This window comes from Rhodnius prolixus, unplaced genomic scaffold (assembly GCF_049639745.1).
Source record: "Rhodnius prolixus isolate KJV_2025 unplaced genomic scaffold, Rpr scaffold_1, whole genome shotgun sequence".
Lineage (NCBI taxonomy): Eukaryota > Metazoa > Arthropoda > Insecta > Hemiptera > Reduviidae > Rhodnius > Rhodnius prolixus.
The window spans coordinates 49,611,610-49,637,248 of record NW_027411581.1 but is presented as its reverse complement, the minus strand read 5'-3'; the positions used below and the strand labels follow the sequence as shown (position 1 = coordinate 49,637,248).

The window sequence follows — 25,639 nt, the reverse complement described above, 5'->3', positions numbered from 1 at the left end:
TTATTTATGTGATATATGCTTTCATTTATTATTTTTAAACATAAAAATGTGTAAAAAGGACAACCATTTTACATATTACCTGATATCGTGCCGTTATTGTTACGAATGAATCGTTGCCACCAAATTTATATTATCTAAGAAAATCACGAAAGATCGATTCATACAACATCATATAATACGTATTTTGGTAAAAGTGGTAGACCCCTGCCGAGCCAAATTTATTTTGTGCTCTTACTTAAGTCTGTGATCTTAATTTTGGAACTGATTTTGAAAAGTGCAATCTGTGCTATTGTACCGGCAAACTTCCTGGTGAATGCAAGTTGCATATGTTCGACATAAGAAACGTTGTCAAATTTTTGAAAATTAAGTATTTATTCAAAATACATGTTTTAAGAACAGAAAGATGATTTTAAGCATGTATGAAGTAAACAGATAATCTCACTAGTTTTATGGTCATTGATATTCTCATGTTCTTAATTTCTTTTCTGTTTCGAAATTATTGGGGGTCATATAACTCACTAACCTCCCAGAATCTGATACCCATAGATTTGGTTAACCGAAAATGCTGGCAGAAATGAGTTAGTTTTTAATTTTTTTTTAATCTTCCCTAACCAATGATAAAATAACTACAGCTTATAAATCAGTTGAGCGAAGGTACAGTTCAAAATTTTTAGAGTTTTAAAAATTTGAGATACTAAGTGAACCTCAAGTAAACAGTAACATATTTATTTTTAAGAAAATACTGTTAAACTTATTTTTGGGTAGAGTCCCAAGTAAAGTATGAGGTGTGCGAACCCCCAATCCCAGTTCAGTAAGAAGGGACTTTTTCTGACTAAATTATAATTTTAAGCCAGATACAATCACCACCTCATATATCTACTTATCTCTTGAACTACTTTTAATTTTACAATTGTTAATTTCTGCGATGTTTTAAAAAAATTGGAAAATTAAAGTGCTCACATTATTGTGTAACTTACTTACAAATAGCTGTTTGAGTTGTTTAAATACGGAATTGGTTTATCCGTCTACGTGAAGGCCTTCAGCCCAATCTTGGAGAGTCTCAGATGGCATTAAGTTTAACTGCAACCATTCTTCTCGTCATTTGACCAACTATCTTGTTTCTTCGTACATTAGCACAGAATTAGAAAGTACTCTTCAGATATAATATTTCGCTAAATATTTGTTTACACTTTTCTAAGTAATATAATTCGATCCCATTTTTCACTACCTTCAGTGTCACTGATATTCTCATGTTCTTTATTTCTTTTCTGTTGAGAAATTAATGGGGTTAATATTTAAGGGAAATGTTGATATCACCTAAAATTCTAACTTAAGAAGGTAATCCTTTTCAATAACCAATTAATCTTTGAAAAATCATAAGTTTTCTTTGCAAATTTAATTCTTGAGAGTTTTCCTTTTCATCCAATAGTTTCAGTTTGTCTTCAATTTAGTTGGTTGTAAATGTTTCTAACACTTTAATAAATAATTGCAGTTAACCAGTATGTTTTGCCGTTTACTAATATGATAATCAACAATGCATGCATTTACGCCGACAAAGGGAAACGTTTTAAACTAATTTACAAATTTTAATACACAAAAAGCATAAACAATTGGCATTTTATGGATAAGCGACCATGACTGATGAAATCATTGTAACTGCTTGAATCTTAATATATACAATGTAACCCTGTTTAAAGATATTTAGAAGTTTATCCTTACCAAAATAGGCTGTAAACGTGGGTGTACAATAAATGTACATGTTACACACACCACATCTAACTTTTTTTAAACTTCTTTTTTTAGCCCACACATTTTCGTTTTATCTGATAAAAAAATAAGATTTAGTTAGCTTGTAATCTTAATATATCTTTTGCCTAAAATGGCAATTCGATAATCTCGCAAAGCTTGCAACAAATCGTTTCCTTAGTCAATTTACTGCCTTTTTGAACACCACAGCAATAACACAGCAACTGCATTAAACCAAGTTTCTTGAAAGAGAGAAGTCAAATAAGTTATGGTCAATAGATAGAAAACTTGTGGGGTCAGGACGATTAGAATACATAAACAGAATGTTGAACTGCACATTGCGCATCAAAACAGAATAAAATTAATTAAAGATATATATTAGATAAAATAGTAAATAAAATCTAACTGTAAATGAAAATAATTGAAAAATGAACGAATCAAATGAAAAATACTTTAAAGTATTGAAAAGAACTAGTTTCTCCTGCAAAGGAAAGAAATTTATTGAGTTTTCTCATAAAGGCGAAGATTGTGGTACAAATCCTTATCAATCATCTTCCGGATTTTGGCCGAGATCTAAAGCAAATAAAGTAAAATAAGCGACAATAGCATCAAAGCGGAAAACCTAATTCGGTCTTTTTATCATTTCTATTTTAATTAGATATTTTCAGATTTTCTATTTTCTACAGAGTCTGAGAGAGACGTACAAAATGGAGGTAAAACCTTTTTATTTTCCTGATTTCTTGAATGAAAACTTCACTAACGTCATTTGTGAATTAAAACAAACAAACTAGCAGCAAAAAGATGAAACAATAATGTCTGGAGCGATTCTCTATATAAATTTGTTTGAACTATTCGAATCTGTTGACCTACATAACAGAATATTTATGTGAAAACAATTATGTTCATATCTGTTTTGACTAGAAAACATGATGCAAGCAGTTTTCATAGATCATTTTTGCCGACATTGTTAAATAGCATGATATTTTTTTACATTCATGACATCTTCTTCATTGACTCTACAAATTCGCTTTTAAAATTTTATATCACTTCCATTCATTTTACATTTCGTTTTTGTAATATTTTTCTCTGACAGTCACCATTACTTCCGTTTGTCGGCATTAATTGCTATTCATAATAAGAATGTTTACGACCATTAAACACCATATTTTGCTTTTACTTAAGAATCATTTCCATGGATCGCTGCTCATTTTTGGCCTCCTTTCAGTTGTTATTCTCCTTACATTTAGTCTTGGTTGGCTGCCTTATTATTAAAGTACTGAAGGAATATGCTGGAAGTTTTTAATTGACGTTCCTATCTTTCAACCTCATAATCAGACCATATCAAAGCTCTGGGAGTCTGTGTTGAGATCTTCTGTCCCACGCTTTATTTCGGTCAGATGTAACCGTAGCCTAAGAAAAATCTTAGAGTTACACATTTGGATTATGATTAGGGCTTGTGAAGGCTTATCGTTGTTATTGTGGTGAACACAAATCTGTTGATCATATGATTGCTTGCACGTGGAACGTATGGAATAGCACAAAGTTAGAAATAGGTTTTTAGCATTGGGCTCGTTACAAGTTCTCTTGAAATATCGAGTCCACTGTGGAATCTGTTGTTAGTGTATTATTATATTACTTAGATCATGAGCAGGGAAGAGCGTAAGTTCCGGTACTGATTAAAAACAACCAACAAATTTTGGGTTTACAAATTCAAAAAAAATGTTGAGGAAATCAGAGCAGAAATCCAAGTCTTTCCTGTTATCGTGCAATTTCAAAATTTCGAAAAAAAAAAGATTTACTTTTTTACAGCGTTATGCAGCCATTTCATTCTGACCCTGCAGCCTTCTGTATTAGCCAACAAAACCTATTGATTCAACGGACAATAACGATCGCCTCGTGTTTTATTTCTGACAGACTTCCAATTAGTTTGATTACTTGACAGAATAATATTTCAGGCAACGACAGAAATAATTTTCCGATAGCCTTTCTATTTATTTTAAACTAGGTATTATTATTTATGCCCTACTTGGACCGATCCAATACACCATCTATACTGCTGACATCCCTACCCATCCCCAAACCCTAATCACAACCTACGCCGATGGACACCGCCACACTATCTTCCCATCCAGATCCTCTTCAAGTCTCTATCATTGTCCAAGAACACCTTGAGCTCATAGAAGCTTGGTGCCGAACATGGAGGATTAAACTTAACACACCAAATGTTTACAGGTGACATTCACATTACGAAGACAGACCTGCCCTCCACTAACTATTAACAATACTGACCTACCGACTTCCACACAGGTTCGTTATCTAGGGCTCTACCTAGACAGCCGTCTAACCTGGAACCTTCACACAAGACTAAGGAGACTCCTTGGACCGAAATCCTCCATGAACGTACAAAACAAACTTACACTTTACAAAACACTATTACGACCAATATGGACATATGGAGCAGAATTGTGGGGCTCCGCCAAACCATCCAACATTCATCCAATCCAATCTTTCCAGTCTAAAGTCCTCCGCCGAATCGTTAACGCACCATTCTATGTCTCCAACCGCACCCTTCATCATGATCTCAATATTCCCTACGTAAATCAGTTAATCCACACCCGGTTCCTAAATTTCCACAGCAAACTCTCTGATCACCCAAATCCTCTGGCTCAATCACTATCCACATTGTCCCATCCTGACATCCTCCAGGTCGTCTAAAGCGGCGTTGGCCACGTGACCTCATTGCCTCCTAAACCCCAATAAGTTCCTAGAGAGTTCCAGCGCTGGCTGGTTTCTCTCATCCCGTCATCCTGGTTGTGGCACTGAGCCAGTTCTGTGGCACAATCAAATGTTTCTTTGTACTACACTTTTGCTAGATGTATATTTTTGTACAGTTGCAAACAAATAAATAAATACAAAAAAAAAAATAATTATTTATGCTCAACAGCTGTTAGATAGGTCGTTAAGTTCGGATAAACACCAATACAATGGAAAGATCTAGATTAAACATACAGTAAAACGTAGTAAATAAATAGCTAGTAATGACACCAATAAATCACAAAGTAAGACAATGATATCTATATGCTCTTTAACTTCTAAATATTTCCAACCTTTTCCCCTAGTTGAGAATCTATTATTATTTAAACTTGTGCTGCTATAAAATTTAGATTCACAAAAAAATTGAAAGGAAGTAAATATGAAAGTGTTCAGCTCTGATTGCAGTTCTATTTCATAGTTCTACCATGCGCATCAACAGTTAACTTCATTAAGAAATATGATTATTGCAGCTGCAACCGGGACTTCATACCACAGAAGACAGCCTCTTTGTAATGGATTTCATTCTGTTAGCCGAACCAACGAGCGATTGTTTATGTAATAAATAATAGAGAAAACAAATAATTTAACAATCAGAACTGAAATATACTTATTGTAACAGTACAGGCAAATAATTGTTAATTATAATAAAAGTGAAGCAATTAAAGTTGACATCAATATGAAGAACTGTTGCACGTTACATTAAAACGGAACGTCTTACAAAATAATCATAGCAAATGATGTACAAATGAAAAAAAAAAAAAAGTATATATATATATATTTATTTCACAACGATAGGTAGCCATTTTAATTAATTTTTTTAACTAATTTAAAAATATCAGCTTATTAAACTATCTTTCAGTATTAGATTTTGTTAGTTAATTATTAATTGGATTAAATTTAATTCTCTTGATATCGAATTTGAACTTAAGAACTGTCTAGAATTTTAACCACTGTACATACTCAAGCTGCACTTAGCTACAAGAAGAGATTGTGAAAAATGTTCAACAGTAAAACGAAATGACTATACAAACTTTTTGTTATTATTTTAATAAGAGGCATACTTTCTTATAATTTATTTTTAAACTAGAAAATAAAATAAAAGCCTGTGATTCTCATTTCTAGTGTTTATAAAAGTCAACATGGTAGTTTTGAGACCTCAGAGACCAACAGACTTGATTTAGCAATACGTCTGAGGTCTCGCATAACTTTATCTTGTTGACATTAATCAGTTGGCTAGAGAAAGATTAGTATTGATGGGTGTTAGGGCCGCAAAAGGCGTGGGTCCCGGAGCTTGCAGACTGTCTCAATGCAGTATCCAGAAATTTCAGAGCCTTTAATATCTGCAAAGTAAGAAATATCCTTCACCTGGTTTTCAGGAAGCTAGCACACTGCCCCATGTGCAGATTATGATGGACTCCCTTTAGATGGTATTCATTTATCACCTTTTCATTGGCTTAACAATAACCACAAGACCTTACAGAAGTCAGAAGTTAAAGAAGTGATAAAGTAATATATATTTAAAGCGAAACGTACAAATATGTGCTGAAGAAAAAGTCTATCTTCTCCTAAATGAGGGAAAAATCACGTCCAGGAATGCAGATCATTACAAATATACACACGAAATACTGATAGCAGCATTACATCCGTATAAGGCGGATACCATTAGATTATCAATTGATACATTTACATTACCGGAAACTTATCTTTCCGAGGCGGACAAATACACCAACAAACAGGTACTCTCGCTTTATCAACTTTAGAAAGTTCCGAATGTAAGTGATTAACTAAGACTCTGTTTCCTTCGTTACTTCCTAATTACTTATCTCAATACAGTGCAGCACTGATTTACCTCCATTAGAGTTCAGTACTTACAATAAATCTTTATTTGCTAGAGGATAGAACAAAATCTGGTATCATTCTAAACTGCAACAAAACTATTAGTATGTGTTTTTTAATATATGTAACGGCCCTTTACAGTAAAGAGAGAGTAAGAAGGAAGAAGTGGAAGAAATGTTAGAAGTCATTTTATGAAAATGTAACTTCAGACCTACATATTTATATTCTCAACAAATCTGAAATGAAATTGAAATAAAAATAGTATATAGGGAAATAAAAAAAGGTTAACTTGCGGATTCCCACTCGGATATCCTAGTTTCGATCCCAGAGACCTCTTCCAAGCAGCTTCTTATACAACTCCTCCACGGACAATGTTAACTGTAACGAGGACACTGTAGAAGGCCAGCAGTACATTGAAAAAGGATCCGGGTAACAATGACATCAGATGTTGACACGCCTTAAATTAAATAATAACAATAATAAAAAGGGGAAATTAGCCTAATTTGGGCTATTACTCGTCAATAGTTTTAAAAAAATTAAATAAAAATAAGAATCATTCAATCAGATTAAAGAAACCTCAGAAAGCCCAAAAGTTTTCGATGAAAGCATGGATAAAACGGGACATTCCCTGCAAATTCTCTTCGTGGGAAATATTGGTCAGGTTATGAAGCTCTATAGTTATTAGAAATCTTAATATAACCACACCTTGCATAATTATTTCTAAATTGGCGAAAAGCAGTAGACAATCTTTGCTTGGGTTCTGGAAAGCAACATAAAAAGCCTCCCACAAGAGAGAGGAGCCTAATTGATTGTCTAAATTTTAGCTTTCAAAACTTCAATCATATAAATAAAAATTTATTATTCCTTTAATTACTAATAAAGTAAAATAAAATAAAAGTTTGAAATATCCTCAATCTTAGGATTTATAACTTTTTTATTTAACTCCGTTTAGTGAACATTCTTATTTACATGCAAATTTTATCTATAAAGAATTGTCACTGTGACAGTAATGATTCAATCAAAAATATATGTATACTTTTTGACACACTTTAGTTTGATTGAGAAAGATTATGTTTAATTTCTCTTCATTCAATAGTTTCTAATTTTTTTTATTTCCCCTTAAAGCATTCAAGAAAGAAAAATATTTTTAAAAACAGCTTTCTATTCAATCAAATCAATTTTTTTCGACACTCTTTGTACATTTCATTTAATAATTTTGTAGATAATATTTCTTTTTGTACATTGTTTTCATGTTATTAATTATGCATAAAATACTATTATTCGGCTAAGTAAAAGAAAATTGAATCTTAATAAGTTATACTCGTATTTTACCAGTTCAATGCTGCCATGAATCAATGTTTTAATAGTAAAATCTTTTTAGTTTTTCGAAAAATTTGTTGTTTTCTGAGCTCATCCTATCCCAAAAAAAGACCTCAAAAGACTAAAACCTTAAGTAGAAAGAATGCAGAATTTCATTTAAAGCAAATATCAATTGGCTAAATTGGAAACACTTGAAGTTTAATAGAAAATTAAAACAAAATATTAATGGAACTTAAAAATTGTAAAGTGACATTCTCTCTCTCCAGCTGCCATTATTGAAATTATTCTTAATTACTACTTTTTCTCCTACCTGGAAACTTTTATTTGCTTTAATCACAAACAATGCCTCTAGGATCTTGTAAAAGATGTTCCTCACTTACCCTTCACGACAGATAAAGGTGGGGAGAGTATGCTAGTTACTTAGGAACTCTCCGATAATATGGCATCTAAACCAAAAGTAACATGGCATTTATCTATTTAAATTTAAAATGTGTGAGTCACTTACGGAGAAAGATTCATAGAACATCACATAATAACATTTAGATGTGATTTTTGTTTGCAACAATAATTAGACAGAGGTTTGTTAAACAATGTGTAAACTAAGTTTAGTTCATTTTAATTAGAACCAATTAAGGTACTAGTTTTGGCAAATTAGAACATATATCCAATTTAACTTTCTCTATGTTTTAACCAAATTTCATCTAGATCATTTAGCCGCCCACATAGTTACAATGATATAGAAACTGCACTAGTTTGGATTTACATACTACGCTACCTTTTTAAAGTCTGTCATAAGATTTTGCCTGTGACTAATAACCTCTTTTCCAAACTTAAGTTCTTATAAAATAATTACGGGCTAATAGAGGAATTTTAATGAATGTTTTGTCCAAATATTCCCATGTAATTTTAAAATTCAAATGAATTTCTGGCAATAATCGCCAGAAAAGGAATGCATGAGAGTTAAGATAGGTCTGCAAGCCTGTCAAATCTATTAAGCCCATACGAAGAGTATATCAAAGGTGTGGAAACTTGAGCTATGGAAATTGGTAGCTATCAACTCTTGAGAGGTAAGGAAGTAGGTCTAGAGGAAGCCAAGCTCTACTAGAAATTGGCTATTCACGAGGGTAAGGTATATCTTAGATTTTATCTGTTGCTTTGATGGTTCTGGGTCTTCATCCGTCATCAAAATTTGATTATTCAGTTACTGCACTTGCTCACTAAGTGAAGGAGGGTATGTGCGAGTAAGAACAGAAGGTATAAATCTTAAGATCGTAGGAACAGAAGGAACATTTTTTGGAAACTATCATTTTTCAACCAGAACCCACAATGGGTTTTCCTCTGACATTGATGGAAGATCTAACAATGGTCAACTTGCTTCTATTATCAGACACTCTATTGGGTAACTGGGATATTCAGCAATTAGCACTCGGTACATAAATGGATCTGCAGAGGGCTTTCTTCAGATAGAATGTCAAAACTTGGGATGTCCGATGAAAGGTTAATTTGGGAAATTTCTTATTTTGTTGTTGCTATATCGTCGCTTTCTTAATCTTGCTGTAGGACAAGAAGGGAACATAATAAGAAGGGTTCTCAAAATATTCTGCTAAGAGTCCAGTCTTTTAAGCACCTCTTTCGTTTACCTGAAGAAGAGATGGTATTAAACTGAACATGGAGGTACTTTGTATGAGATAAGGAGGGTTATCTTGCAATTTACTGACGATATAATTATTTAATATTTTACGATTAACAAGTTACAAAATTAAAAGTTTTAAAAAAAGCATTTGATCATTAATTCAGAAGTTACAGCAATAAAAATAACTTTTTATTGTTGATAACAACTTTCTGTTTGCAATATAGACTTGGAAAGTATTTTTTTTTAGCATATTATTGAGTTATAGTGAGTTATATTTGTATGTGAACAAACCACTCCCCGTCTAACACATACACACGCGCGAAGATCAATTGGAAAGGTGGCTCTTGGCTGGATATTTAAAGATAAAAAAAAAAGTGAAGTCCCTCTGGGTTTCTATTATAAGCTGGGGGTTGTCTGAACTCATAAGTAGGCCAGACCACTTTCATCTCTCACAAGTCCCAAGTTCACTTTCATTATTCAACACCTGTTTCGTGTAGGCGTCAATTTCGCTTGCACTAAAATTCACTGACCACTCTCTGTTAATGTAACTTCTAGATCTAACCATTATATCTACTAACCAGTGCCGAACAAGATTTATTAATCAACTGCATTCAATTATAAAAACCCATAACTGTAGCCATATTTCAAAATATCTGAAGATTACTTCCAACATGTTTTTTTTTTTACTTTCTGTAATAACTACAGTTATTCAAGACACCATTTTCCTATTTCACTTTCCCTTCTAACTCGAGTAAGTGGAATTATTGCAATCTTTTGGAATTATTGGAATTTTCGATATCGTATTTCCACCATTTTGAGATCTAATAATCAACAGAAAAAGTGGTTTTAGAACATTGTAGCGTCATTATGTGAATTTTTTATGCATTCTAGTTCAAGAAACGATCATCGAAGTTAGTTAATAGGTTAATATTCTGTTAGCTTCTTCTACTGAGACCTTACAATAACGTCAAGATGAATATCTCTCGACCACTTTCAGAATAGATTCTTACCGTTTCTAAGCTAGTCTCAATAACGGCTCATACATTGGCACATACATTGCAGACTTGTAGATCTACAACTTTAAATCACGACCAAGGGTACTTCTAGGAAGAGATTGATAGACTATCCTTAAAGTTCCATTATCAGGAATAGCTAAATGTCCCGAATTAGAAAAAAAATTCTCTACAAGGACCTCTTTACAAAATGGATTATTCACTTTTTTAAAATTCTTTCTCAAAAACTACTATTGAACTATTATTGAAGACTACTATTCAATATGAACAGTTTTGTTCATAACTTCTTATGTACTTAACATATCATAGACCTTCATCTTTTATTGTAATCATTTGTCCAGAAGAATTGGTTTTAGGATAATTCTATTAGAATGGATGGTGTAGGCTTTCCTCAAAATGTCATTTGAGTGTGTTACATTGTTTCACAAACTGCATCTTAGTGAGTACTCTATTAATTTTTAAAAAGTAATGATTAGAAAGCCTCGACACGAGCAATCCCATCTCAGCTTGGGTTGGGATTACTAAAATGAAGGGGAAAGGAGAAAAAATATGGGATAGGTTAATGGTAATGGCCTTTAGCCATAACCTAGTTCATCAGGGGAAGGCAAGTGCCCATGGGTTGATGGATTGGCCTGAGAACTGTGGGTCCAGTGAAGCACTAAGTTCCCTGCTCAATTCCCACTGTGACCGTTTAATATTACCCAAAATGCTGCCACAATTAAATCACAGTTTTAGGTTTTATGAAAGTGTCGATCACAAAAAAAAAGTGAAATTGGAAAATATTTCTATTCTTTACATCAATTTTTTCAACTTACAATTAGTCGAAGACATTTCTTTTTGTTTTTAAATATGTGTGTTAATCGAATAGAATGCATGTAACAAGAAAGCAAACAAAACTGAATATGCTTATGTAATCAATGTGAGAAATATTCCTAACAGTGTGAGAGTATACCGAGCCATTTTAAGTTACAATTACATTTTTGTATAAGTTATACTAGTAGTTATAACTAAACTAGTTATTATGAAACATGATAATGCCTTGTGCAAGTATCCGTACATTATGTAAAATCTTAAGACATCTCACATACTTATTAAGATTTCTTTCCATTTCCTAGTTATGTAGAATGTATAGAACAGATAGAAGCACTTAAAATACGATGAAATAGTTAATGAGATGGGCGACAACATGTTTAACACGATCAATACTCTGCTTTGCAAACAAGATGGCAGATAAATAGAATACAAGAAAGAAGTTTCTATCAAGTTATAAATGATAACTTCTTCAAAAAATAAAAAAAAAACGTTTTCAGCTTTAAACATCAGGAAGTTGGGGTACAATTTTGGGAACGTCAAACTCTGTAACTTTATGGCAAAATCTTCTGATGTGTAAACAATGTCAGAGTCTCTTGCAATTATTTTTCTGGATTTGAGTGTGAGTATTCGGGTATTTTTTGAATTAGTGCAGTTACTTTACCGAGTTTACTTTACGTATACTAAGACTAATATAAATCTGGTCATTAACTTAAATACGACTTTCAAAAATTCAATTACTCACTCCTTTACACAATAAAGACTACGTTATCAGCGGATAGATCATGCATTCAGGCTTTTGAGAATTGTTAAAGTCATTCGATAAGCAAGTCAAGATTGTCATATATGTATTTCTCAATGAGAAAGTTTTTCTTTAAATAAATTTCGAAACACCATAAGATGTTTACATAAGTAAAGCATAGTTTCGTGTTTCGTGACCCCTTTATCTTAGAATATATCCATCTTTCAACATAAGTATATGTATTACCTCCTTTTAGAATGATATAGTGCTACCTATAGAGATTAAAGCAATAAGATGAATTAACAGCAAACAATTAATGTCTGTCTAAATTAAACGAAAAACATTTTTCGCTATTTTGTATGTATATTAACAATTTTTCGCTGTTCACAGAATTTAGGTAGAATTTCTGAAATAAATTGAAGATTTATCCCGGTTCAGTCCGTTCAGATAAAAAAAGCCACGTTCTGTCGTCCCATATATGAAGGTGGATGAAAATATCCATGTGTTTTAGGTACTGAGTAACCGGAAAAAGATCAGGTTACTTGATCACATGTGACATTTGCGTAAATATTCTTTATATGTATTTAATTTTATTCATCCTGCTGATAGATTGAAAATTTTGCTTTCTTTACTTCATTTTAATACTACACAACAACCTGATGTGAAATAAGGGAAATTAAAATTTACTAAATGAATCAACTATTGAGAATTGAAGCAGTGCTATTTTTCAACCTATTTAACGTTCGTCCCGCTAAATTTTAGACGTACCATCATTCGTAATACTTTTAGCAAACAATAATACATAAGCTTTAATCATAAATGAAAGAAATTTTTCTTTCCAATACTTTTTTGTATTTGAAAGTATTATCCTTGAAATGAGGTCCTCAATCGTCAAGGATGCAAACTGAAATTCACTGTGTTACTGCCCACGCTGAATTTGACCATCAAACAAGCGCCTACGCTGGACTTTCAGATAAATAAATTTCAGTTCCCTTTTTGTTTCTAATTATTCGTAACAGTTTGATTATGACTCACTGAATCAAGTAGCATTGATGTACTTTTATAAATCTTGCAACTTATTACTGAAAATGTCGAACATTGTGCCTAATAATGCAATTTTTATTTTTGATCTGTCCTATCATTTTAAAGAAAAAAAATAAATACTTCGGATTTTGTACATGATTTAGCCAACTTTCAATGTCAATAGAGATAAAGAATAGTTCATACATTTGCAGAGGATATTAGCGAACATTGAACCTCAATCATTAAATATAATTACAGCTCTTGCGTCTTAAAAACTATAATTATTTTTTTATATATAAATTTTATATATTCTCCTTTAACCCGTCTAAAGAAGTTTATCGTTAAATATATAAATATTTGATGAATTTAATTATATCTTAGTATTTAGCTTGCGTCTATTTTGATATAATCATTTATTAAATTGCATTATTAGTACACATCTGTAGAGCAAAAACTACACATTACTTGTACAATTTAATCGCCACTGGATAACATTTTTTGTGGCTAGTTTGGTCGTCAATAAAAAATTACTTACCTACTGGACGATTTCTCTACTGAAACAGATAAAGTAGTCACTTCTCAGGAAATTGTTCTAACGAATAAATTAGTCTAACAAATACGATTAAACGTACGTTAAAATATAAAGAAACTAAATGTAAAGTTATTGTTCGTGTTGTTTGAAAAGCTTTGACTCTAATCGCTTTTTAGAGAGGATGTTGGAAGCAACAAAGCAAGAGACGTTGGACACATTATTTGGAGAACAATAACTGAAAACGATCCTAAACAAGAAATGAAATCAAAAAATAGATTGAGCAAAGCAATGGTAAAGTCAACTACAATTAGTTGGGTAAGAAGATTTAAACATCATTTCACAACTTAACTGATATCTGGGGTATCGGCCGATGATGAGCGAAACAAGTCCTTCTGTTGATTTGTTGGTTTTGAATTTAGCCCTTGGTTGAAACCTATTTCGTCATATTTAACTATTTGACCTGTTTATTCACAAAGAAGCCATGGAATCAATTAACGATATTTCTGAAGCTATTCCTTCAGTAAACTCTAAAACAAATGCCATTAATTCAAAGAGTGACAGCCATAGCAACGTCACTGAATCTTCTTAACCAGAACCGGAGTACTGGATTCAATCTACTTTTCAAATGTTAAGTTTGTTATTTCTGTGATAGTAATAACCCTAAATATCTACTTAAAGATGACAGTCATTAAATTCAAGTAATTTAACCATTTAAAGGTTTGTTTGACTGGCAATAAAAACCTGACGATACCACAAAAATTTGTTAGGTTTACGTAAATCTGAATAAAATCTTTGTAATTGTGGGTTATCTAAGTACTTGCGAACAAATTCCACTGTCGCTGTTGAATAATACATTCGCTTTTACTTTCAAAAATTAATTTGTTCTTGATTTTTTAGTCGGAGATGTATTAACACAATTGATCAAGTTATTATTTTTCACTGTTTACACGAGTCGACGTCATGTCCTATTAATAAATAGAATGTGTAATAATTAAAAGATAATTTGAATTAGTAAAATGTAAATGGTGGTTCATTGATTTTCAGTATAAACCGCTAACCTTCATTTTTAATACAGTTTACTGCATTGTACGCTTTATACATAGATCAGAATGGTTTTAGTTTAATGCCCTTACCCCGCTCCTCTTCTTATATACTATATTTCCTTCCTGTGTAACAAGATGGAACAAGTAAGAAACTTAGAAAGCGTATTAAGTAAAATAAAAATCTATTTTTAATTAATTGAAACCACAAGATAATATTTGTCTTATCTAATGCAAACAAGGAAAAAAGTTTGGCTAGGTAATCCCATTGTTATATTATTAGCTGGAATATTTAATTAATTTCTGCACATGCATAACTATCTTATGCAAACGTTATATTGTTAATATTATTTTGTAAATTACAATTAAAATAGTTCCTTGAGAAAATTCAGATAAACGAGAATAAATATATTTTACGGGAAATTATTTTTGAATTTCTAAAACTGTAATATGTCAAAGGAAATATAGTATGTTTCCAATCTAAACTGGTGTTTCTTAAAATAGTTTAACGTTTTGGAGTGCGCGAGTTTTGTCAGGTACTATCGCTAAGATATGCCCAAGAAGCGTCTGGTTAAACGAATTTAGGAGTTTGGAACTCAATAGTCCAGTCTACATAATGTCTACATTGATATCGAAGGGTGCTAATCGGCAACTTTGGTTTGTGAGACAAATTATACATTGAAGTAGCTGAGAGGGCGCCCTGAACACGAGCATTCCCACCATACTAAAAAAATATAATTAAAAAAACTTAGATAGAAATGAAAACAACCTAATCTATCATTTATTTGCATAATTGGAAAACCGTGGGGATACAAAGTGATAAGATACTGTCAATCCCATTGGCAAGGTGTCTTTTATCTATTTGTTGACCCATCATAACATCATACTCCACCTGCAAATTTCAGTTAGAGCATCCGTTCCTTCCGCTTCTTCCTATGAAAGAGTGCTGTAATCTTCTCGGATGAGCAATTAGAAGAAGAAACATGAGATCTTTTGGTGCAGAGATAAGTTGAGAACTACTGAATTAACTGATGATGGATTATTTGACCAGGTACCCCTGGAGAAGTTTTCTAGAATCTTTCAGGACAAAATTCACGCAAAAGAAAGATGCGTAGATAGCTTAACCTCAACAGGAATATTTGGTTTCATTCTCTCCAAAAGTCAGGCTGCTATAAAAGCGAAGAGCTCTCGTTTTATCAACTCAAGAATGGTCCAGGAATGTTTTAGGATCTGGGCGAGATGTAATTACCCACTGTGGGACATGTTATCGTGAATAAGGTAGACCGTCGCTGTGGTGAGGCAAAACCGAAAAATTCCTTTTATGCAGATTTAACCTTTCTGCAGAGCAGCCAATGATTTTGTGCAGGAGGAGTTGTAAAAAAAAGAAAGAAAGAAATGAAAATAAGGCAAAGATGTGATTGGACAATTATTACCGAAGTAGATCTGAGGCGTGCCTGAATGTAAGTGCAGATAATTAAGCAAACTGACAAATCCAAGTATTGTTGATTCATTCGGAAGCTAAAGCTAAATCTAGAATGCTATGGCTCCAGCAGATTCCATGAAGAGGTGATGAAACTCCAATATGTCTTCTAATTGACTGCAATCCCATTATCCAAGAAAGATTTAGACTCCTGAGAAGTTGTTAAACGCTTGAAGAAGGCTTACCCTCCCGAAAGTTCTCGATTCTAGAAGATCTAGGATATCTGCAACAGGAGGAAATGGTTTAGAGACTGGCGCCAGTTACAGAGAGGTATTTTAATAACCGCAATGCACAGTTACATCCTCTAAAACAAAAAACCTTATCTGAAAAGGTGATTCTATCCTTTCAACTTTTTAAATCTGCATTTCCCGCTTTGAGAAGATGAATTGCCTCTTTAGAAAGCTGAGTAGTTCCTTTTAAATTTTTGGTAAACCCATTTGTTACGAAAAAAAGTGAAAAAACTTGTTTGGAGCTTAAAGATAATTTTTTTTTTAATGTAGGCAATCGCTGAAAGACTGAAAATAAAGTGGAACTCAGGTCAGATGTTCTATCAAAACCTTTCTGATATCGGAAGTGAAATGCGAGCCTTCATTTTGGTTCTTATTTTGTTCAAAAGATAAGTTTCCTTCCAAAATATTAACTTTTCTATTTTTTTATAAATCTCCTTTTCCAATAGTGGAGACAATTTCAATAATTTCTGTTATCAGCGGTAAGAAAAGAAAAAGAGAGTCATTAAGGTCAAGAGACCAAATCTTAAGACAAAACTTCTACGAGCGTCCTTTTTCAGTCAAGACCTACTTAATTCCCTTATGGTCATTTTGTCCGCTTTCTTTAACCTAGCAGAGAAGGTACGTTGATCGCTAAACCTCTGCTCCCGTTCCTAATTACAGCTGGTAATTATAAAGAAGTTGCACTTCAGCCACGACTAGAGGCCCTGGTCTTTTAGATTCATTGAAGTGTATCACTTTTTAGTTGTTATTCTTTGTAATGACCCACATCTAAAAGATTCTAAGGATTTCTTTAATACTAATTTTCTCGTTTCTCTTTTTCAAGCGAAACTATTATTACTCAGTTTTAAATAATAAGTTTATCAATGTAGAAGTTTGTTTTAAACGAAGCTCAGCTTTTAATCACTGTTATTATTTAATCTGCTTCAAACAGATTTACATTAAAGATTTCAATATTTAAAAAGTGTAGTATGAAAAAAAGTATCTTTATTCTTATTAAAAATGCATTCGGTACCAAAGACTGCACCTACTAAATCTAGTATTTTACAATTTAATTGAAATCTCTTTTTGTACCATGGAACAACTAATATCTTAAAATTGTGTTTAAAACTCAAAATTTGCATCGCTTTTATGGCGCTAAGAAAGAAAGTTTTCGTTGTAAGTGGCTAATTGCATGAATTTAATAATATAAAATATGTACTTTGTGCATAGAAGTCATGCTAGCCAGTTAGTACATTTACTTTAGTAGTAATGTATTTGCGGTGAAAGGACGATCTGAAGATTTATGTATTGTAAACTTAAGATAGGAAAGTGTTTTTAAATGTCAAATATTTGTTTTAGCTTTCACATCATATTACTCATAAGTTTGCTAATTTTACGAAAGACACTGAGTCACTGTAATTCTCATCTTACTAACTATAATCTTCATTTTGTTGTTTTTCACTTCATAAATAAACAGAAAAAACAATAATTACATCACTCACAGCCTGAATCTGCATCTAATTCTATCGATCATATTAATCCTGATCTCTACTAATATAGCTTTATTCAGAGATAGTTCCCTAATTTAGCACGTATTCGAATGCTCAGTAGAAAGTGATAAAAGTTCTTTCCTAAGTTCATGTTGGATGCGAGAAAAACTCCCAACTTAGATGGAGGGGCTGTATTCATCAATAAATTGGTTTGCAGTTTTGTTGGGTAGACAAGAACCAATAAATATGCTTGAAGATATTCTAAATTTGCCTGAATTTAAATAGAAACCCAATGAACTGCAGTTTTAGGCTTTTAGCGCCCACGAGAGAAGGTTCCTATGATGCTAAAAATAAGTAAGAGTAGATTTTGTTTGTTACTTTCTGATCAGTGGTGCTTCAAGATTCCTGAAAAAGTATTACTCTATTCTTGTCATAACTGAACAGTGCACTTTGTTATATTTGCCTCTAGATTTTCCTCGTAATGTTTACTCAATAGCAAAGAGATTTAGATACTTACAGAAGATTCATTTGATTGGACAATACCCATATCTAATTAGAAATTATTGATGAATTTAAAAAAAGGCCTAACAAATTAAACCTCTTTTTGTAAAGAGAACAAAAAAAACGCAGTGTAAAACCTCTCAAATCTTGGTACCACAATTACTGCTCTTTCACGATAGAATTATCGTGTTGCTAAGGCTGCTATTAGTTTCACATTCAAAAGTTTAACAGTTATTCTCTCTTTCTTCATTAAAAATTAATCGAGCTACAATCTAGCGGTAAAGTGGTGAACAAACGAAAATACCTGCAATTGTGTTTTTAGATGATAAAAAAATTAATATTAATGTAACAAAAATTTTGTTCAAAAAATAAGATAATTAGGTATTTTTGTTTAAATTTTAAATGAATTTAGTAAATGTACGTCCTACTAATTCATATATATTTAAACTCATCTGAGTAATTACTTCACTTCTAAATGTTGCATCAATAGATAAATATTCTCTGATTACTTTGTCCTGATTTACCCTGATACTATTGATCTATTTTTTAAATGATTATATTAAGATTAATTATCTAACATTACCTTCACTTTCATTACTAGATTTTTAATAGATCAGAACTTAAAATTAATGTATCATTTGTCCCAAGAATAAATTTTAAAGTAAACTTGCAGTTAATCATCTAATTAATAAATAAATACATAAAAATAATAATAATGTTTAATAGATTTAATCGTGATCGTGTTTTGAGAATGCCTATCCTTTTGTTCAATCTAAATAGTGGGAATCTAAGTAAATCACCGACTTTACAGGTTAAATTATTAAAATTAACTAACTAAAAGAGCTAAAATATAATATTTGTGCCCAATCGGCATATCTTACAAGAGTTTTGTATGAGCAGATAATGAGAGCAGATCATAGTTCTAAGTGATGATGTAGTTTTAAGTGCTGATTCAACGGGCCAGTCAGCACTTTTTTCATTTCATTATAAAAAAGTTGCCAGTCAACAGGAGTGTTTCAAGAAATTGCCATCTTTATTTCAATAAACTGTACAAAACCTTCAGAATGTTGTTTAAGAAATAGAAATTATTAAATTAATAATTAAGGTGAATTATTAAGCAGAATGTTGATGTTCACTAAATAAAAAGGGAACACGAAAAAAATGAAAATGATTGAAATGTCCCTTCACGGACTTGGCGAACAAACTCTGAATAGATAAAAATCCAACCTACTGCAAATCCAGTTGCTTCACAAAAGATTGGACGGAGCCAACCGGCCCTTCGCCGACACCATCGATTGCAACCTCCACCGGTTGGCTAGCCGCCTGCTAAGCTCATCGCCCTGAACTCCTCCGAATTAGCAACATCCGTAAAGTGGTTGGTATCTCTTTCTCAATCAAACGAAACCCATTACTACGAAAACAGATCAAAATCAATTTCTTCAAACAGTTCAATTGTTTTACACGTTATTGCTTGGACACAGCATTTTACGAAAGTGGTACCGCCTGCGCATCAATGTTTTAATTACTCTTCACTTCAAAAAAACGCGGAAAGTTCTTTCAAGGTGTACTTTTTATGATGTACATACTTAATTATCTCTGTCTGGAAAATATAGCGAGTAAGGCCAAATAACTAGTAGAATGGTAGATCCCAAGTAATGTTTATTACAGTTACCTTGTTAGATTGGTTGACGACTTTACTTCTGTTAAAATTAATTTAATTTTTGCTGCCTATAAAGGCGAGACCAAAGATTGCTTAAGACTGTGGAGAAACATTAATGATGATCACTTCTCAGAAGTTGTGTAAGAAAGAAGATGATGGGATTGCCACCTATGGATCTATGGATATGTGAATCTGTGGACTAAGTGCATCTAACGAGCTAAAGAAGTTTCATTATTCTTTATCTCACTCTTCTTTTTTCTTTTTGTATTAGGCACTTTGATAATCATCAAGGTTTTTGAAATTGATGTCATAATCTTTGTCTTTTGATGTCTTTTTCTTTTTTTTTAAATTCCTATGTTGTCCCGGTTTCCTCTTGAAATGCAAGCTACACAATACTTTATAAAACTCTGCCTAAATTCCGAGTTTAGAGAGAATCTCAGGGGTGAACTGCTTGAAGATTCGAATTCAACTAAATTTGATATTAATAGCCATAACATTCTTCAATTTTGAGGAGTTAGTCATTAACGATTTTATACCTTTTCGATTTTTCTCCTTTAAAGATCGTTCAGTTGCTGTCTGTGGTACCACCTCTATGTTAGGAGCAAGTTCTATGTCCACTCAACAAGTAAAAATTATAACTCTCTTCAATTGCTTAATTTTCCCATTAGACATTGACATGAAGGAACACCTTCAGCAGTAATATCTCATATTAGATACCTAATACACATAACCTATCATCAAGAAAACATGAGGGCTTTTTGTTACTGATTCATTTTAAAATTACCTGTTTTCTTTATTGTATTCCTAAAAGCAATTACATTTTCATTCACTCTTTCTAAGTCTTTCCTTTTAAAAGAACTTCCTTTCTCTTTTGAGATTAAAGTTGCCAGCAAGTATTGCTTAATCAAAATCTTCACATTGCCTATCAATAAAATTAAAATCTTTTCTAATATTTCCAGGATGTGGGAGGATGGTCCAAATATGGCACCCTAACAGGAGGCTCGGCCCTTTCTAAAAGTATGAAGTATGCAGAGAGTTGGCTGTATGGTTCCATGAGGGGTCCACCGAGTGGATCTATGAACCCGGCCTGCTTGTTCGGCACGGTTCGAGCGCCACCTTCCCGATCTAGGCCAAGACTTCCTGCCGTACAATGCGCCAATAAGGATCCATACGATATGGTGCGCAGATCAAGAATGGGCCGAGCCAAATCTTGTTCCCCACCAGCTAGAAGGTAATTATTAAGGTTATATATGTAATATTTAAATGTGCCCAAAAAAAACTATCAATTCTATTTTCACAATGTATTATTCCTTTTTCAATACATCATTTTTTATTGATTTTTGAAATTATCTTCCAATTTTAATTGTTTTTAAATGCTTCTGATTTTATTTGGAAGGTCTAGAAAAAAAGCCTTGTACAATCGTAGTGATATGAAGCTGCACTCTGTAAATCTAAAGCGGATGCTATACGTTTCTAATTATACTAGTTCCATACAAATTTTACAATATATTTATACAATCTTCCATACAAATACCATATACCCGTATCCAAAAACTGAATCAGTATCATATATGAATTAATTTAGAATTAGAAATTTCAGAAACCTTTAAAAATGTTTTACTTAACAATTATTTTATTAGTGTATATGTTTCCAGACTGTTTTTTTGAATTAATCTCTTCCTAGAAGCTATAAAAATATAATTATTAATTTCAACTGTTATTCTTGTCCTTTCACAATATCTTTTAAGGAAGAAATTGCTGTAATTATAAATTTCTCTGGTAAAAGATAGGGAGTTTGGTAAATATTATAGCCTCTGGTCAATCAATTGACACTTTTATACTGTTTTATACAGTTTCATGATAAAACAAAATTTGATAAAAATGCATTTCGTCAAAGTTAATTAGATTTGCATTAGCAGATGCTATTCTTATACTCCTAAAAACCTTTTTTAATTCGCTTTTGTCAGGTAAATTTATAGGACAGGTTCATATGATTACAGTAAATGCGTCAATGTCACGAAGTTTGAAGTGTTATACATTTTTAAAGTTTAAATTGTCAAAACTACTCTTTTTTTTATAGTAAGTTTAAAGTAAGCAAAAAATAAAGTTTAAGCTGTAAACATGACTGTGACTTAAATGAATACAGCGACACTGTTGTACAATATGCTTAACTAGATCGAGGACTATAATTCAGTGTAACTATATGCTTTTGTTTTTTTGTAGATCAATCCTTGACTGCCGAGTAAATCCTTACGATTTAATTAATGGCCGACCAGAGAGTTCAGACGATGGTTGGTCGGACACAGACACTCTGGTACTTTCTTCTTGTGCAGTGACCCCTAGACGACCGCCAAGAAAGAGAAATCCAGAGCAACCCGAGATTAAATCCATACTAAAGAAGCCGCCGACCCATCGTAATGGTATCAATTCAAACGGTAAAGGATGCAATGGCTTCGGAGGAACTGTGAATGGTAATGGTAATACTTCGTTCAGGCCATCCAGATCATCATTCAGGGAGTACAAGGCTAAAAAGAAGAAACAAGTACAGTTCCGAGATCACGGTTCACCTGAAAGAGCAATACCAGAGCGAGTAATTCCTAGACTTACTGTGGAAGAAATTCGAACCATGGACAATTCTGACTCCGGTAAGTAAAAAAAACCATAAAAATTCTATAATTTTAGTTAATTATACTGATAATAAAGACAGCAAGCCAGAGTTGTTGACATTTCCTAGTACAGAGGTACTCGTGTACCTAAAGATCAATCAATATTGATATGATTGGCTTTATAATGATTGTTGGATCAATCAAATTACCGAGTTACATGATACTTTACCTACTCCTTCTAGAAGAAAATGATTCACCTAGCCAATTTCGTTGGAGACGTCATACGCTTCAGGCCCTCTCACCATTCCTTTTCGCTTCGATCATACGTAGTCACGACCATTTCTAATCAAAAATAAGCCGTCTCTAAATATAATATTCTGATCGTTATAGTAAAGTTTTATGTAGCAGTTGGATGAAAATGCAAACTCTGCAAAGAAAAGAATACTTATTTTTTACAAACTTACTTTCAAACATTAATTAGAAAATGTTAATGAAACAAAATTCCAAGGCAGGAAATGTAAGCAGAGCGGATGTGAACCGGTCCATAGCTAGTTTTCTCATAAAGGTCCATATTGGATTAATTTAAAAGTTGTTGGCATAAATTGAAATATATGCATTTATAATGCTAATTTTTCTCATATTTGCATTTTAGGAAACGCAAAATAACAAATATATTTATGTATTTATATATAAATAGGGTAAATAATTAAGTTAAGAGAAAGGATTTACTTAGTGGTTGGTGCTCCCAAGCGGAGGTCCCAGATTTAAATCCAGATGTCTGCCCTTATATTGTGTTTGTCTTGGAACTCAGTGTATAAATAGATTAATAGATATTTTGTCTACTTTCAACACCAAAATTGTTACAGAATAGTATAAACAACCATTTTACTTCATGTAACAATACCCTATATTTTGGCCAATAAGTGGCATTTCAATTATTTGCGCTTTTATTTTTTCACTTTTTAGACACAATTTATCAAAGAAAAGATATAAAACGTTTATTATCATTGAAATAGGAGCAAACAATAAATAGAAAGTCGTAAACCTATTTTTTATTTAGAAATATTGTTTAATTAAAATTCATTTTCCGGCTCTGATACATTGTAATTAATTTTATTAATAAAATCATAATATCCTCAACTAATGAGTATTTCACTTCCAGAAAAATAACTTTAAAAATAGGTCCAACATTTTACAAGTTAACATATGGTTGGTTTACACACTTTTTTTCTAAGATTCAAACTGAATACTTTTAAAAGATTCAGGAAGTAAATTTGTTAATCGCCCAGAGAATCAATTGGAAATATCTTTATCTATAAAATGATGAAGATGGGACTAGAGGAGACTACAACAGTAAACTAATATTTAATTTTTGTATCCCCTCTATTTTGGTTAAATCTTATTTATTTATACAGGTGAAATTAGTTAGAGATATTCTTCTTCTTTTTTTTTTTTTTAATGAATAATAAATTTAACAAACGTACCAACAATTAAATAGAACGGCTAGTAACTTTAACTGATTCATATTTTAAAAGAAATATTTCATTTTGTTTATTTATTATTATCTTACATTCCAGAAGAAAGTAATGCGTTGTACATTGTTTATTAGACAGTAAAATTAAATGAAAAAGCTCATTGTCGTATAAATTTCTATTTGTTATTGAGTTCATCAGTAATGTTTATTGATGTACAGTTGAAACAGTGTATAACAATTCTATCGCTAGCAAAATGCTGAACATTATTAATGCTTGGTTTAAAGGTAATATTAATCATTGATATTTAATAATTATTCCAACGATAACTCCATTTACTTCTTATTTGCTTATTACTTCATTTAATTTAGAATTAATCACATAAAAGAAATTCAACTTCTAAAAACACTATTTAGTACAATTTAATGTTTCACCAATTACATGTTTCTGTAAAAGCATTGATAGATTTCTATCTCTGATTAATTTTTTTTTTTAAGGGAATAAAATTTTCCAGAAGTGATTTCTCTTAGTTTTATTTTTAAATGGTTTCTATTTTAAATTTGCGGCCTTCTCAGGAGCCGCTTTTTGACTGACGGTGACTACTGAGTAACAAAAACAGTGGTTTGCTAAACCATGACTGAGTTTTGGGCGGTTATTTAATAATTAACTTTGTCTTAATCTATATTCTAATATATTTAATGCAATATAATATATTTAATGCGACAAGTAATAGATTATACTGTCCACTTATTAAAATAAAAGAATTTCTTAAGCTCGATTTTTATTATTGAGGAGAGGATGAAGGCGTGATTAGTTACTCCTTCTTCAATTTTAAAATTACATTCGCGCCGCATTCCTTTGGTTTTGCATATTGCCATGTGAGTAAAATGTCAGGTTTCAAATGCCACTATAGGAACGTGTAGTTTATACAAGTTTCCAAGGGCATTTTTTTTATTGTCTATCCTAAATTCGTCAAGTTTTGAAACGTTAAATAAATAAATGATTATACAAATCCTGTAGAGTGTTTATAAAAGTTGAATTTTTATTTTTAAAAAATATATGGTATTGTAAGAATGAAAATCCAACAGTGAGTGAGTTACAACTTTATGAAAGAACGTTTAGATCTGGATCCAACTACAATAATGTTAGTATAGTAGCTTAAGAAGAAATAATTTAGTGTCGCCTTTTTGCAAACATCATCAGACAGAATAATGATGTACTCAGAGTGCGCCAGTTAAAATGAAATTACACTGATTAGAATAGCTGGAAATGGATTTCTATTCCTAAAAGTAGCTACAAGATGTAAGCTACTTATCTGTATTGGAGAACTACTTCGAGAAGGAGCGATTTAAATATATGGCCCTCTCTCAGGCAGAGCGTTCAGTACCATGATGATGTGGCTATATCCGAAAACCGCTCATCTCTGCTGAACTTGAAGGTTCGAGAGGGAATTCGTGGTTTTTATAGCCACCAATATGGGTTACAAATAAAAAGTTCAAAATGGGGTCCTAAGCAGTGGATTGCTGTTAACATATTAATATGTTTAGTGCTCTGTAGGTTTCCAAAAAGTGAGTTGTAAGAAGCTTAAAAATCTTAGGGCCGGCAGCTGGATTCGAACCCGGGATCTCCGTTAGCCACCGAGCTAAAACCCATCCTTGTCAATGGCCTGGGAGGTTCTCGTGGTTCCATTAAAGAAACTGAATCATATAAAC

General features: G+C 32.2%; 1 protein-coding gene across 3 annotated transcripts in view; it reads left to right on the top strand.

The window, feature by feature from the left end:
* RhoGEF64C (Rho guanine nucleotide exchange factor at 64C) overlaps positions 1 to 25,639 on the top strand; it is a 169,647-nt gene that overhangs the window by 125,585 nt on the left and 18,423 nt on the right. For 2 of the 3 annotated variants that reach the window (XM_074142607.1, XM_074142614.1), the window contains 2 exons: positions 20,809 to 21,080; positions 22,073 to 22,494. In XM_074142607.1, the coding sequence (XP_073998708.1) occupies positions 20,809 to 21,080; positions 22,073 to 22,494 (694 nt within the window). Of the gene's footprint in view, positions 1 to 20,808; positions 21,081 to 22,072; positions 22,495 to 24,069; positions 24,215 to 25,639 lie in introns of those variants that run through there. The other variant, XM_074142617.1, reaches the window with a different exon arrangement.